This window comes from Heterodontus francisci, chromosome 23, assembly GCF_036365525.1.
Source record: "Heterodontus francisci isolate sHetFra1 chromosome 23, sHetFra1.hap1, whole genome shotgun sequence".
Classification (NCBI taxonomy): Eukaryota; Metazoa; Chordata; class Chondrichthyes; order Heterodontiformes; family Heterodontidae; genus Heterodontus; species Heterodontus francisci.
Window position 1 is genome coordinate 57,232,503 of NC_090393.1, and position 17,176 is coordinate 57,249,678.

The 17,176-nt window shown below is 41.8% G+C and overlaps 1 protein-coding gene across 1 annotated transcript in view; it reads right to left on the reverse strand.

Annotated features, from left to right (window-relative positions):
- ppm1f (protein phosphatase, Mg2+/Mn2+ dependent, 1F) overlaps nt 1-17,176 on the reverse strand; it is a 95,443-nt gene that overhangs the window by 57,888 nt on the left and 20,379 nt on the right. The window contains 1 exon segment of the mRNA XM_068055355.1: nt 13,604-13,725. Coding sequence (XP_067911456.1) covers nt 13,604-13,725 — 122 coding nt within the window.

Here is a 17,176-nt window from a genome sequence, read left to right on the forward strand (position 1 = left end):
CATAGCGCCATACAAAATTCTTACAGGGCGTGACCGGGCGCATGTAGACAGGCTGTTGAGTCTAGAAACAGGTGACATAGTCTCAAGATAAAGGGTAGGCCATTTAAGACTGAGATGAGGAGGAATGCCTTCACTCAGAGGGTGGTGAATCTTTGGAATTCGCTACCCAGAGGGCTGTGGAACCTCAATCACTGAGCATGTTCAAGATAGAAATTGATAGTTAGTGGATACTAATGAGATCAAGCGATATGGCAATAGCGTTGGAAAGTAGTGTTGAAGATCAACCATGATCAACTGAATGCTGAGCAGGTTCGACGGGCTGAATGGCCTATGCCTGCTACTACGTTCTTATGTTCCTACAAGTATATAAAAAGGAGAGTAGCTAAAGAAGCAGAGACAGGAGAAATTAAAATGGCAGAGACATGGAACAAATATTTTGTATCTGTCTTCACAGTCAGAGACACAAATTACATACCAGATATAGAGGTTAAGCAAGTGGCTAAGAAGACTGAGGAACTTAAGGTAATTAATAGCAAAGAAAAGGTATTGGATAAACTTAAGGGACTAAAAGCCAACAAATCCCCAGGACACAATACCCTCCATCCAAGAGGTAGCTGCAGAGATAATGGATGCACTAGTTATGATTTTCCAAAACTGCCTAGATTCTAGAATGGCCCCAGTGGATTGGAAGTTAGGAAATGTAACTCCGCTATTCAAGAAACGAGGGAGAGAGAAAGCAAGGAACTACAGGCCTGTTAACCTGACATCAGTTGTCAAGAAAATGCTGGAATCTATTATTAAGGAAGTCTTAATGCAATTAGAAATTCCTAGTATGATCAGACAAAGTCAACATGGCTTTACGAAAGGGAAATTGTGTTTGACAAATTTATTAGGGGAAGATGATGGTGTAGTGGTAATGTCATTGAGCTAGTAATCCAGAGGCCCAGGCTAATGCCCTGGGAAGCATGGGTTCAAATCCCACAACGGTAGCTGGTGGAATTTAAATTCAATTGATTCATACAAATCTGGAATTGAAAGCTAATCTTAGTAATGGTGACATGAGACCATCATCTATTGTTGAAAAAATCCATCTGGTTCACTAATGTCCTTTAGGGAAGGACATCGGTCATCCTTACCTGATCTGGCCTGCATGTGACTCCAGACCCAGCAATGTGGTTGACTTTGAACTGCCCTCTGAAATGGCATAGCAAGCCACTCAGTTGTCAAGTGCAATTAGTGATGGGTAACAAATATTGGCCTTGCCAGCAATACCCACATCCCATGAAAGAATTTTTAAAAAAAAGTTTTTTTGAAGATGTAACGAGTAGGGTATATAAAGGGAAACCAGTAGACATAGGATACTTGGATTTCCAAAAGGCATTCGATAAGGTGCCACACAAAAGGCCAATATGCAAGATAAGGTTCATGGATTTGCAGGAAATACATTAGCATGGACAGAGGATTGGTTAACAGAAAGGAAGCAAAGAGTAGGGATAAACGGAGTATTTTCAAGTTGACACACTGTGATCAATGGAGTGCCACAAAGATCAGTGCTGGGCCCTCAGCTACTTACAATTTATATTAACGACTTAGATGAAGAGAGTTCCATCCAGGTAACTGTGCTCTGTGCCTTTTTTGCCTCACTTTTTCTCTCCACCTCTATCTCATCAGTCCATTCCCACCTTTGCCCATGCTTCTTCTGTCTTAGCGATCCATATTACTTGTAGTTGGCATTCAGGGTAAGGCTGTACAGTGGGCAAAGACTGGATGCAACATAATGTCAAGTGAGCACAGTTGGAATGTAGCTCAGACCCCAGCCTGTTTCCATGCTGGGGATGGAGAATAGGTTTGGGCAATGGTTTACTGAGAGAAACTGGAAGCAGGAATCGGTCTCAAATATTGTAATTATTTGCGCTGTTACCGTACCTTACCTTCCAGGCATGAGCGACCGACTTATATATTTTGTTTTGTAGGCTAGAAGTATCTTCACTGTCTTTCAAATCTGTTTCATTTGAACATCTTGTAGTTACAAACACACTTGCCCATATCGCACACTTTTTCAGTGTTACTACTACTTTAGTTTGAACCTTTTTGGGATTCATGCTCTCTGGCTCAGTCTTGGAAGTTATTTTCCTATTTCCTGTGTTCTGGGAGAGAGTTCTATGATTTTCTCGTCTAAGAGCATTAATACTGAGGGACTGCTGGATGGTAAGCTGTGCCGTCTTTTGGATGAAAGGTCAAACTGAAGCACCGCCTGCCCTCTTGGGCGAACGTAAAATATCCCACGGCACAATTGAAGAGCAACAGCGGAGTTCTCCCTAGTGTCCTGGCCATTATATATCCCTCTACCAACATCACTTAAAAAAAATGATCTGGTCTCTATCCATGCTGTTTCTGGGATCTTATTGTGCACAAATTGTCTGCCACATTTCCTACAACAGTGACTACAGTTCAGAAGTTGTTAATTGGATGTAAAGCGCTTTGGGAAGTCCTGAGGTGGTGAAAGTTGCTATATAAATGCAAGTCAGTCTTTCATTATAAACATGGCTTTTTAAAAAGTGTGGAACGCTAGGGTGCTTAATGCTTGGTGCAAGCATTCAGCCTTTAGCAGTGATTCTCAAACGTTTCGTCTGCAAATCCTGATGCACTCGACAGATGCCCTGTCCTAATTTGTGAAAAGAAGAAAATGCCATTTTTGCAGAAAACATGCTTTAAGTATGCGGCAACATAATGCATGTGCCAACAAAGACCGAACAGAAATCTGATGGCCTTGGGGACTTCCTTGTAGAAGCCCCGAGGTCTGGTTTGAAATCTAGAGTCTGTAGATTATAGTCAGAGTTATACAGCACAGAAACAGGCCCTTCGGCCCACCGTGTCCACACTGGCCATCAAGCACCTCTCTATTCTAATCCCATTTTCCAGCACTTGGCCCGTAGCCTTGTATGCTATGGCGTTTCAAGTAATCATCTAGATACTTCTTAAATGTTTAGGGTTCCTGCCTTTACCACGTCTTCAGGCAGTGTGGTCCAGATTCCAACCACCCTCTGGATGAAAAGGAATTTCCTCATATTCCCTCTAAACCTCCTGCTCCTTACCTTAAATCTATGCCCCCCGGTTATTGACACCTCCACTAAGGGAAAAAGTTTCTTCCTATCTACGCCCCTCAATTTTGTATACTTCAATCAGGTTTCCCCTTAGCCTTCTCTGCTCTAAGGAAAACAACCCTAGCCTATCCAGTCTCTACCCAGACAGATTGAAAACATGTAGGCGCGCACTCTGATGAATTGAGTAAATGCTATGTCTAATGTGGTGGTGCTGGTTGATGCAGGCTAGTAATTCCCCCCCATCCATCCCACCCTGTTTGTGCTGGGTTAGCTGATCTTGGTCGTCATGGCGGAATACAACAGATATCCTTAATGCCCCTGGGTTAGGGAGGAGGAAAGGAGTGAGGAGTCCAGCTCTGCACTCTGCTTTTAATGACTTTCTTGCTGGAGAGCATGCATCTGTGCATGCACCCGCATCGGGTTAAAGGCATTTTTTATATTGCTTTGTAAGATCTGTTGACACATGACAAATGTCACACGGAGGTACTGAGGGCTATAGACACCTAGGGAGCTGTTTTCCACAGCAGAGCAGCACCTCTTGTGAAAGAGACAGAGAAGGGAAGGAGAGGAGGTGGTGGAGGGAATAAGACACGGTTAAATTTGGGTGTTGCTTACAGTTGTAAGCGTGAAATGATTCATTTCGGTAGAAAGAATGCGGAGAGACAATATAAAATAAAGGGTACAATTCTAAAGGGGGTGCAGGAGCAGAGGAACCGGAGTGTATAGTGCATAAGTCATTGAAGGTGGCGGGACAAGTTGAGAGTGGTTAATAAAGCATACAGCATCCTAGGGCTTTATCAGTAGGGGCATAGAATACAAAAGCAAGGAAGCTATGTTAACTTTGTATAAAACACTGGTTCAGCCTCAACTGGAGTATTGCGTCCAGTCCTGGGCACCAGAGTTTAGGAAGGATGTAAAGACATTAGAGAGCGTGCAGAAAAGATTCACGAGAATGGTTCCAGGGATGAGGAACTTCAGTTACATAGATAGATTGGAGAAGTTGGGACCGTTTTCCTTGAAAAGAAGGTTGAGAGGTGATTTGATAGAGATATTCAAAATCATGAGGGGATTGAACAGAGCAAATAGCGAGAAACTGTTCCCATTGGTGGAAGGATTGAGAACCGGAAGACACCAATTTAAGATGAATGGCAAAAGAAGCAATGGTGACATGAGGAAAAACTTTTTCACACAGCGAGCGGTTGGGATTCTGGATTGCACTGCCTGAGTGTGGTGGAGGCAGGTTCCAGTGAGGCATTCAAGAGGGAATTGGACCGTTATCTGCAAAGGAAGGATGCGCAGGGCTGCGGGGAGGAGGGGGAGTGGCACTAGATGAATTGCTCCTTCAGAGAGCCAGCACAGACTTAATGGGATGAATGGCCTCCTCCTGTGCTGTAATCACTATGACAGAGTAATATATCTAAGTTTGCTGATGATGCAAACCTAGGTGGGAATGTAAGCTGTGAGGAAGACACAAAGAGGCTGCAAAGAGATATAGACAGGTTAAGTGAGTAGGCAACAGGTGGCAGATGGAGTATGTGGCAAAGTGTGAGGTTATTCAGTTTGGTCGTAAGAATAGTCGAGCAAAATATTTTAATAGACATCAAACTTCTAAGTGTTGATGTACAAGTACACCCAAGTCCCTCTGAACAAGGAACACAAAAGTTAGCAGGCAAGTACAGCAAGCAATTAGGAAGGCAAATGGCATGACGGCCTTTATTGCAAGGGGATTGGACTACAGAATAAGGAAATCTTGCTACAATTGTAGAGGGCTTTGGAGAGACCACATCTGGAGTACTGTGTGCTGTTTTGATCTCCATATTTAAGGAAGGATAAACTTATCTTGGAGGCGGTACAGCAAAGATTCACAAGATTGTTTCCTGGGCTGAGACGGTTGTCCTATGATTCAGAGGCTGAGTAAATTGGGCCTATACTCTCGAGTTTAGAAGAATGAGAGGTGATCTCATTGAAACATATAAGATTCTGAAAGGACTTGACAGGGCAGACACAGAGGTCATTTCCCCTGCCTGGGAATCTGGAACACAGGGGCACAGTCTCAGGATAAGGGGCTAATCATTTAGGGCTGAGATGAGAAGAAACCTCTTCGCTCAAAGGGTTGTGAATCTTTGGAATTCTCTACCCCAGAGGGTTGTGGATGCTCCATCACTGAATATATTTAAGGCTGAGATAGACAGATTTTTGGTCACTCAGGGAATCAAGGGATATGGGGAGCAGGCAGAAAAATGGGTTTGAGGCAGAAGATCAGCCATTATTGAATTGAATGGTGGAGCAGGTTTGAGGGGCTGTATGGTCTACTCCTGCTTCTATTTCTTATGTTAAGGCTGGGGCGCCAACTGGGGAGGGAGCTGGAGCTTGAGTGAGGTGTCTGCAAGAGACAAAAATTATGGCTAGCAGAAGATATAGCTCATCCAGGTCACACAGGAAGTTAGGAAAAGCAGCCAATCATGGAGTCAATGGATGAAATGACAAGATCAAGCTAGGTGCCATCAGCATACATGTTACAGCTCATCACATTCTATTAGATAATTTTACTGATATGTAGCATGTAAATGAAGAGGAGGATAGAGCCAAGGATAAAGCCTTTCATTACAGCAGAGGTAAATGTGCAGTTATGGTAGGACAAATAATTTGAGGTAATGGAATGTGCAGTGCAACAAGGCGAGGGCAACATCACAGAGGTGGACAGTGATCAAGTGGCATTTGAGGACAACGGCGTGGTTAATAGTATTGAAGGGAGTACAGAGGTTAAGGAGACAAGGAGAGACAGAGAGTCATAGTTGCATAAGATGTTACTGATGACTGGACCAGCAAACTTTTTAGTGCTTTGGTAGGGCAGAAGCCAGGTCTGGTGAGAGCATAGTTGTGAGGCAATGCCATGTTTCATAACATTAGAAAGGAAGGGAATGTTAGGAAAAGGATAGGAATTGTGTAATTAGAGGGATTAAGAGCAAGGCTTTTTGATGAATGATGTGTAATGAGGTATTGAAAAATGCAGGGGCTGAACTGCAAAATGTCAGTAATCATAGGACTGAAAAGGGATTATGAATGATAAAGGAGCTAGGAGGAGGATCAAGGGAGCAAGTGATGGGCTTTATGGAAGCGCAACCACTGATCGCAACCTGAACTGAGTGCATTGTGAACTCAGTAGGAAGTTGAGAATTTGGTGGAGTGGGAAGAAGTGCTTCTTTTAGCCTTTAACACTCGTAGTGGTTTGCGCAAGCTTGAAGCAGCAAGTATTTAAAATTTTCTTCAGTGTTCCAGTGCAAGATAGTATGTACATAAAAATTAAAACAGACTAAAAAGTAATTATCTATAAATAAATACAGACTAAGATATGGCAGAGCAGGTTGTGTGTCTAGACTACAGTATATGGACAAGACTGTGGGAGTTTTGTGTAGCACCCGTGAAGTGGCAGAATGTAGCAACAGTGGAATGGTTTTAATGGGGAATTTTAACTTTTCTATAGATTAGGATAAGCAAACTAGCTCATGTCAGAAAGGTAGCAAATTTTTTGAGCGTTCAGGAAGTTTCCTGCAACAACAGCACAGAACCAACAAGGGGGAATACCATATTAAATTTAATAATGAGCAATGAGCCAGATTTAGTTCGCCGCCTAATGGTGGATTTAACATTTATCTAATATCGCTGAAAACAGAGACATTTTGTCAAAGCTTTTTGCATTGCACTCATCAGGGCAATTTGCAAGAATACCAATTTAAAAGGAAAGCAACAAATTTATACTGTACGAGAAGAGCGCGCTGATTGGATGGCAAGTGGACTCTGATTGGTAGAGGCATTGCCATGGAGAATGCACAAGTTTATGGTGAATGAGTTAACTGCCAAGCTTTGTTTGAAATTTAAACCAAGCAGCTTGACTCTGATTGGTCAAGGCGTTGCCCTGAGGAATGAACCAGCAAACGGCTGTCACTTATTTTGTTTAGCTGAAACAGGCGCAATGTGTGTACATATTCTTTCTGTCTGCAAAGAACAGGGCCCTATGTATTTATATGTAGTTTCCAGTACATGCAAATGCACCAACACTGCAAGCCTGACTGATTACCTTAAATTGGTTGTCAGCGTAATTCTTAGCACACCGAGGATTATTTAGCAAATGTTGTCCAATCGCGGAATCACATCTAATGTCGAACACTGTTTCGCGTTTTGCCAGTACGGACTGGTTGGGTGCGGTCTGTACCTTGCCCGTTGCAAACAGTGGAAGGGACATGTTGTTTGATACGATCCGCGAGTCTTCGGGATGTACGGCCTATATACCTAGCATCACACTGGTACTGAAATTCATATATCCCATTTATCTAATAGCGATCATAAAATAATCACGTTCAATCTTCTATTTGAAAGGGAGAAACATGAAACAGCTAAGCTTTACGATTTAGGTAAGGCTAACCTCAATGAGAAAGAGACTGTCCAGAATAAACTGAGCAAATCTGTTTATGGGTAAATTGAAGAAAAATCTGTGGGAGGCATTCAAAATGAATTTAGTGAGATACAGAACTAAATTATACCCCTAAAAGCAACAGCTCTACTTGCCAAAAAAAAAGCCATAGATGACAAAAGGAAAGGGACATAAAACTTTTTTAAAAAGCAGATAGGAAAAAACAGACAGAAAAAAAGCTCAGGTCTTGGCAATTGAGAGAAATACAAAGAACAAAAAGGTGACAAAACAGATAAAGAGCTACAAAAAGGAGTATGAAAATAAACTTACAAGGGAGATCAAAATCAACACAATTTTTTATATAATTATATTAGGAAAAAGAGGGTGACTTGAACTAAAATAATAAATTAACTCATTAATCAAATAAATTAATACTGTTACATGGACATGGCAGGTGCTGTATCGTAACTGTAGCATGTGGGAGTTTGTGGAGCGCGTTGCGATCCCAGAGAACCATATCTGCACTAAGTGTCTGCAGCTCAGTGTTGTTTAGCTCGAGTCCAAACTGCAAATATTGTGGGGTGTCGGGGAGGAGAAAAACAGTTACCTGGACAGTTTGTTCCAGGAGGCAGTCATACCCCCTTAGGTTATGTAGAACTTTACAGTTGGTCCATGGTCAGGATCAGGAGCGTGTGGCTAAGAGACAGGCAGAAATGGGATCCAGGATGCAGTAATGGAGGAGCCTCAGCCCTTGACTTTAACCAACAGATATGAGGTACTTGCTACCTGTGTGGATGAGAACAAGGACTGCAGGGTGGATGGGCAAACCATAGTGCAGGAGCCCATTCAAGTTGGGGGAGTGAAAAGAATGTGATAGTGATAGGAGACAGTATAGTCCAGGGAATAAATACTGTTCTCCACAGCAGTGACTGGCAGTTCTGAAGGTTGTGTTGCCTGCCCAATGTCAGGGCTAAAAACATCTCTTTGCGTCTGGAGAAGAATTTGGAGTGGGAGGATCCAGTTGTCACAGTCCACGTAGGAAAACCCTGCCGCACACAACACTCTTTCAGCCACACATTTAACTTACTAATCTTTTTGACCCTATGCAAAATGGTCCACATAGGAACCAACGACAAAGACAGAACTAGGAATGATGTTCTGTTGACGGTTTGAGCAGAACCTCAAAAGGTAATAACCTCTGGATTGCTGCCTGAGCCACACGCAAATTGGCATAGGGTCAAACCGATTAGAAGGTTAAATGCGTGGCTGAAAGAGTGGCTTTGGCTGCAGGGGTTTTGCTTCATGGGCCACTGGCACCAGTACTGGGAAAAAGAGGGAGCTGTTCCACTGGAACAGGGTCCATTTAAACTGGGCTGGGACAACTGCCCCCGCAAATTGAATAACTAGGACACTAGACAGAAGTTTAAATTAATAAAGGGGGCAGGTGGATTCAGGAAAGGGAAAAGTCAAAAGCAGCAAGGGAATTGCCAAGGCTCCGGAGCACAGCAGTGTTTGGGTAAAAACGAGCAGCGTAGGTCAGGGAGGGACAGTGAGAGTAACAAATAGGGGATTAGTGACTACGGTGACAGAGAAAATTAGGGAAAAAAAGCTAAAGGCACTACATCTGAATGCACAAAGCATTTACAACAAATTAGATGAATTAATAGCACAGATTGAAATTAATAGGTTTGATCTAATAGCCATTACAGAGATGTGGTTGCAAAGAGACCAAGGCTGGGAAATAAATGTGCCAGGATACTTAATTTTTAGAAGAGATTAGCAAAATAGAAGAGGAGGAGGGACAGAACTGATAAAGAATGGGATAAATACAATAGTAAGGATCTTAGTTCAGAAAATCAAGTAGTATAATCAGCTTGGGTGGAGCCAAGAAACAGTAAAGGGGCAGAAAACCCCAGTGGGAGTTGTTTATAGGTCCCCTAACAATAGTTGTAATGTAGACAGAGTATAAATCAGGAAATAAAAGGCACATGCAACAAGGATAATACAGTAATCATGGTGGATGTCATGCTATGTCCCACCTGCCAAGAATGAGGCACATAATTTTGTCATGAACATTGATTTTAAACTGTTACTGGAGTGAGGGGAGGACTTGAACAGATCAGCCGTGGCTGGAAAAGCCATTTGCATTTTAACAGACGGTGTTTGGAAGGACAAAGCAGCCATTCCCTGACATTCAACCCACAACGGACTTTTGATCACCAGACATTGAAGGTGGGGGAGCTTGCATTCCAGGTTGACTACTAAGATGGCCGAATACACTAATGGACATGGTCAAACCAGCTAGTCACATGACTAACCTGCTGGGCAACCTGAGTTTTTTGAATTTGTAGAGTTTGGGCAGAAAGCTGTTTGCTCCTGGGCTGAGAAGATCCCTCTATCTGCTCCCATCTCTTTCTAACAAGCCTCTGAATCCACTGAAGACACGAACTTCAAGAGAGAAAAGTCTCCTACACTGAACAAGGTTTAAGAAGAATACTGGGCCCCCAACAAAAAACAAGATCTACCTACATTCAAAGACTCTACAGTGAGCCTGTAACAACAACTCTTCAGATATTGCCTCAAACTTTTCCACTTTATCTTTCTTCTGCTCTTTTCACATGTGTGTATCGCATGTATACTAGCGTGGGGCATGGCGTGCATCCGTAGGCGTTAACTGAATTAAGAGTTTAAGTTTAATAAAATTTCAACTTTTCATTAAACCCAAGAAAGCCTGTTTGTGCTGGTTTCTTTACCTTATAATTGGAAAGCGGTGAACAAGGATTCACCAAGTGGGAGCTAAAAACACGGTGTGTCTAAAATTAAACCCTGTTACAGTAAGGCCAGTTGAAGGCTGAAAGGGAACCCTAGACACCTCTCACCTGGTCGTAACAGGGACTTCAATCTTTAAACTGCATAAACAAAATTTGCAGCAATAATATGGAGGATGAGTTCATGAAATGTATATAAGATAGTTTTCTGGATCAGTATGTAGAGGATCAACTCAGGAATAATCTCTTTTGGATCTAGTAATATGCAATGATAAAGGGTTAATTAATAACCTTGTACTAAAGGGGCCTCTAGGGAAGAGTGATCAGAATACAATAGAATTTTATACTGAATTGATTAAGTCTGAAAATAGAGTTCTTAATCTAAATCTAAACAGAGCAGCTATGTAGGTATGAGGTGAGAGTTGGAAAAGGTAAATTGGAAACTACATTAAAAGATATGACTGTAGACAAGCATTTAAAGAACTAATACATAATTTGCAACAAGTATACATTCCTTTAAAGCACAAAAACCCCACAGAAAAATTGGTCCAACCGTGGCTAACAAGAGGAGTTAATGATAGTATTAGATTAAAGGAAGAGACTTATAATGTTGCCAAAGAGTAGTAAGCATGAAAATTAGAATTTTAGAATACAGCAAAGGAGGACCAAGAAATTGATGAGATAGTTTACTCTCATTCTCTTTTTTTTCCTATCAAGTGTTACGACCAAGGCGGGAGGAGTACACTGTTTATTCCAGTCCCACTTCTCCACAGGTCACATGTACTTTAAATTTTCCCACTTACTGATTGAGTATATGATAGAGTCAATTTTTCCCAGAAAAGAACAGAACACACTAACCAGGTTTCTTTAATGAACAACATTTTTAATTTATTATAGAACAAGTCTAAACTAGTAAGGAAATAAAGCATACACAAACAAATTTTAAATTTTCAAGACCCTTTTATACCTTAGCTCCACACACACACAAAAAATAAAAGGTATTTTAAAAAATTCAGAGCTCTGTTATAGACAAAAAAGCACTGGGGCTGATTACTAGCTCATTATTGAAGAAAACAGATGAGATATGTTGTTCAAAAACTGGCATACAGTCTAGCCGCCGAGTACAAGTAGACAGGTAATTGGGATCTTTTACAACAGTTCTTTTCAGACGGCATTGAGAATTAATTCAGCAGGCTTTCTTCAAAGACAGGAGACGAGATGAACTGACACAGTGGACTTCTCAGGGTCTTTTAGAGATGCTGGAAAGCGAGCTGGGTTGTGGTTGAGAACTCCTTCCTTCACTTCTTCAGCAGCAGACTAACTTTATTAGCCGCTCATCCAGACTCTGACTCTACAACCAAAAGCTTGAGAGTTTTCTGCTCTCAGGTGCTCTCTGCTGCTCCCGGGCTTGTCCAATAAAGGGGTGCTACTGACTTCTCTGCCCAAATTTTTCCCTATTACCAGGGCTTCTGTTCTATTTTTAACTTGAGTCGTATGACAATCAGCAACATTGCTGCCAAACTAGTTCTTTCAGTGCCCTCTTGATTTAAAAAAACTGGTTCAACATTTATTCAGTTTGACTATGAATTCCTCAAAAAATATTCTAACGATAAAACAGAATCACTTTCATAACACGAGACATAAAAACAAATTGCAACTTACATATAGATATATAAATAGGAAAAGATTAATGAAAGTAAACGTGGGCCCATTAGAGGCAGAGACAGGTGAAATTATAATGGGGCACAAAGAAATGCCAGAGATATTTAAAAAAAAATTGTATCTGTCTTCACGATAGAAGACACAAAAAAATACGTAAATAATGAGGAAACAGGGGTCTAGCGAGAATGCGAAATTTAAAGAAATCCGCATAAGTACTGGAGAAAGTAATGGGACTAAGTGGCAACAAATCTTCTGGACCTGCACTAGCATTTTAAGAGGTAGTTGCGGAGATAGAGGATGCATTGGTTTTGATCTTCCAAATTTCCTTAGATTCTAGAATAGTTTCCAAAGATTAGAAGGTAGCAAACATAACCTGATCAGGATGAGGAAGAAAGAAGGGGGAAAAAAAAAAGAGAAAATGGAACTAATCAGCTAGTTAGCTTATCAGTAGTAGGCAAAAATGTTATGAATTTATTATGGAGACGCTAACAGGTCACTTAAATAATATGACTAGCAGAATCATCATGGATTTATGAAAGGGAAATAGTACTTGAAAAATCTATTGGGAGTTTTTTGAGGATGTGACTAGTCAGATGGACAGGGGGGAGCTAGTAGATGTAGTGTATTTGGATTTTCAAAAAGCATTCGATAAGGTGCCACACAAAAGGAGGCTATAACACAAAATTAGGATTCGTGGGATTGGGGTTAATATTAGGATGGAGTGAGGATTGGTTAACGGATAGAAAACAGAGTAGGAATAAATGGAACATTTTTGGGTTGGCAGTCTGTAACTAGTGGGGTACCACAAGGATCATTACTCAGGCCTCAGCTACATATAATCTATAGTAATGACTTAGATAAGGGGACTGAGTGTAACGTATCCAAGTTTAATGATACAAAGTCAAGTGGGAAAGTAAGCAGTATGAGGACGCAAAGAGGCTGCAGAGGGTTATAGACAGGTTGGGTGAGTGGACAAGAACATGGCAGCGTCCAACATTAGATGTGATTCCGCGATTGGATAACATTTGATAAATAATCCTCAGTGTGCTAAGAATTACACTGACAACCAATTTAAGATTGTCAGTTGGGCTCGCAGTGTGACGCATTTGCACGTACTGGAAGCTACACATATTAATACACAAAGCCCTGCTCTTTGCAGACAGACAGAACATGTACACACATTGCACTGTTTTAGCTAAACAAATAAGTGACAGTCATTCTCTGATTATTCCTCAGGGCAATGCCTTGACCAGAGTCAAGCTGCCTGGTTTAAATTTCAAACAAAGCTCGACAGTTAACTGTCAGTCACCATAAACTGGTGCATTCTCCATGGCAACACCTCTACCAGAGTCCACTTGCCAACCAGTCAGCACTCTCTTCTCATATCGTTTAAATTTGTTGCTTTCCCTTACATTGGCATTCTTGCGTGTCGTCCTGATGAGTGCAGGACGAAAAGCTTTGACAAAATGTCTGTTTTCAGCAATACTCAAGTTCTGTACTACCAAATGACAACTTGTTAAATAAGCATCACCCCAAAAGATGGTACTGAAGCAATACTGTAGATGGTTCGGAGTCAAGTATAACATGGCCAGAGAGAGGATTAGTTCTAACTTGTATTCCAAAACAGAGATTATTGAAAAATTAATGCAAATACCTACAGACAAGCTCTTCATCATCCTGATAAGGTTCCTTTTTGCTTCTAAACATAGATATCTCCAACTGCAGCACATGCGAAATGGCAACATGGATCAAAGTGGCAGCAAGGACAGGCGGCAGATTTCTATAGGAGAAATAAAAAGCAATGTAAGACAATCATTTCTCAAAATTTTAAGCAAACATACAAAGCAACTCCTCTTTGATTCACATCAGATAGTGTGAAAATGGCACTGGCAACTGAGGGAAGGTATGTGCATACAAATCTGGGCTTACATGTCCTATACGAGTGATTACTTCTATCTGTCCCTCCTTGCTCGAGTTTTCCTGCACCAACATTGTCACCAAATCCTCTCAAAGAATTTGTTCCCTCATCCTCCTACAGTCAGCTCTAGCATTTATACTGCTAGATCCTTGATGCCTTACTATTCATATTCTATATGCTGCCCTACAGCGGGGTCAACTTCAACACGCATGCTGCATCCATAAGCAAAAGGTCAGCTTCTACACATATGCTGACGGCATCCGATTCTTCTACTTGGCCACCACTGTTGACTCTAAAAGCTGTTACGGCACCGACGGTTTGGCCATCGAGTCCTGGATGACTTGCAACTTCCGACAATTCAATATTGGTAATGCTAAAGTCATTCTGTTTAGCTCATTCCAACATCAATGTTGTTCTGGCAGTGAAGGTCGCGAATGGTGGAGGACAATTAAACAACTAAATGGAGGAGAAGGCTCCACAAACATCCCCATCCTCGATGATGGGGGAGCCCAATATGTCAGTGCAAAAGACAAGGTTGAAGCATTTGAAACCATCTTCAGCCAGAAGTGCTGAGTGGATGATCTATCTTGGTCTCCTCCTGAGGTCTCTAGAATCACAGATTCAGCCAATTCGATTCACTCCACAGTTAACGTTTCAGGTCAATGACCTTTTATCAGAACTGGCAAAGCTTAGAAAAGTAACAGGTTTACATAACACCTACCCATGCAATCACAGGAGGTGTAACACCTGCCTTTTTACCTCCTTTCTCCTCACCATTCAAGACCCGAAACACTCCTTCCAGGTGAGGCAGCAATTTACTCATACTTCTTTCAATTTAGGATACTGTATTCGCTGCTCACAATGCAGTCTCCTCTACACTGGGAGACCAAACGCAGATTGGGTGACCAGTTTGCAGAACACCTGCACTCATTCCATAAGCATGACCCCGAGATTCCAGTTGCTTGCCATTTTAATTCACCATCTTGCTCTCATGCCCATATTTCTGTCCTCGGCCTGCTGCAGTGTTCCAGTGAAGCTCAATGCAAGCTCAGGAAACAGCACCTCATCTTCTGATTAGGCACTTTAAAGCCTTCTAGACTCAATATTGAGTTCAACAATTTCAGACTATGACCCCCATTTTGATTTTTTTTTTTTAAACGATGTGCTGGTCTTAAACTGATTTTTCATGTTTTTGCTTTCCGACAGAGCTATTTATTATTCTGCCATTAACGGTCTCTCTCCGGACAAATGCTTTGTCTTTTACGACAACTATTAGCACTCCCTTTGCCTTTTATTCCATGACATCCGTGTCATTTAACCTCTCCCACCCTCTGCCCCATCACAGACCTTCCCTTTTGTTCTTCTTCTCCACACCCCCCCGCCCCCACATCTTTTCACTTGCTCAAAATCTATTACATTTCTAACCTTTGCCAGTTCTGATGAAAGGTCATCGACCTGAAATGTTAACTCTGGATTCTCTTTTCACAGGTGCTGCCAGACCTACTGAGTATTTCTAGCACTTTGTTTATTTCTGACTTGGAACTACATCACTGTTCCTTCACTGCTGCTGGGTCAAAAACTTGGAACTCCCTCCCCAACAGCACTGTGGGTGTACCTGCACCAGGTGGATTGCAGCAGTTCAAGAAGGTGGTTCACCACCACCATCTCAAGGGCAATTAAGAATGGGAAACAAATGCTGGCCTTGCCAGAGATGCTTACATCTCATGAAAGAATAAAACAAAACTCGTCAGTCTCTCCAGATGTTTGATAAGGCTGACCCAGATACACAAGCACCTGCCCTTTTTGATTGGAGCAGAGTTATAAATTCCATATCTAGCCTGTCCCCAAGACATCCTTTCTCCAATGCATTGCCTGGTTATAACCATACCTCATCCATGCACTCACCACTTAGAACATTCGAAATATTTATGCTCAATCAAATGATATTTCCCCATCCAAAAAGGTCCTGCTAATTCAGAACGCTGAAAAGAAAAAAAGACTTACATCCATAAAGTGCCTTTCACAACCACCGGATGTCTCAAAGTGCACTACAGCCAACAAAGCACTTTCTGAAGTGCAGTCACTGTTGTAAGGTAGGAAACATGGCGGTTAATTTGACTACAGCAAGCTCCCAAAAACATTAACGTCGTAACGAGATGTTTTTGTGATGGTAAGGCCAGGATACTGAGCACTATTCCCTTGCTCTTCTGTGAAATAGTGCCGTGGGATCTTTTATGTTCACCTGAAGAGTAGACAGGGCCTTGGTTTAACGTTTCATCAAAAAGACAGCACTACTGACAGTGTAGCACTCCCTCACTACTGTACTGGAGCATCAGTCTGGATTTGTTGTGCTCAAATCCTGGAACGGGCCTTGAACCCACAAGCATCCAACATAAAAGAGAGAGTGCTGCCACGTAGCCATGACTTAATCTCTGCAGATTGAGTACATCACCTGCCGCCCTTACCCAACTTCATTGGCTCCCATTAGTTGACTAAATTAACTTCCAGTCCCTTATCTTCAAAATTCCTCCATTCTGATTCAAGATGACTGCTTGTCCTCTAGCTTCTTGCAATTGAGGAGGCAGTCAGCTGTTACTTGTACTTTGGAACTCTCCTAAAACTACTTTTCCTTCCTATCTACCTCCCTTCAAATGCCTATAATCTATCACACTGAATTATGCTTTTTGTTCCCTGCCCCAAGTACCTTATTTCTTGCTTGGGATACAACTCTCTCTCTCAAAGCCCTTGGCATTCTTTTACATGAGGGGTATTATATAAATCCAAGTTGTTACACATCCACCATAACATCTTTGTCCTTTTACCCCTCCTGGTGTATAGTGTTATATATTTGCTGGTGGCCTTAGATAACTCCAACGCTTATGTTTCTTGGACAACTGCAAACTTCACTGTTAAAAGAAAGCACTTGCATTTATACAATGCTTTCCACTACCTAAAGACATTCCAAAGTGGTTCACAACCAATTAAGTACCTTGGAAATATAGCCACACTATTGTAGCATGGGGAAAACACTGCAGCAAAATTGCACAGCAAGTCCCCACAAACTACTGAGATAAATAGCCAGAGAATCTGGATTTTGAGATGTTGGCCAGGACACTGGCAGAACTCCCCTGCTCCTCGTCAAAAAGTGCCATGCCCTTCTTTTACATTCACCTGAAAGGGCAGATAGAGCCTCCGTTTAGCATTTCACCCAAAAGATGGCACCTCCAACAGTGCTGCACTACCTCAGTTCTGCACTGAAATTCATGGACTATTACTGAAGCAATTACACTGATCCTATTATCACACTTCCTGC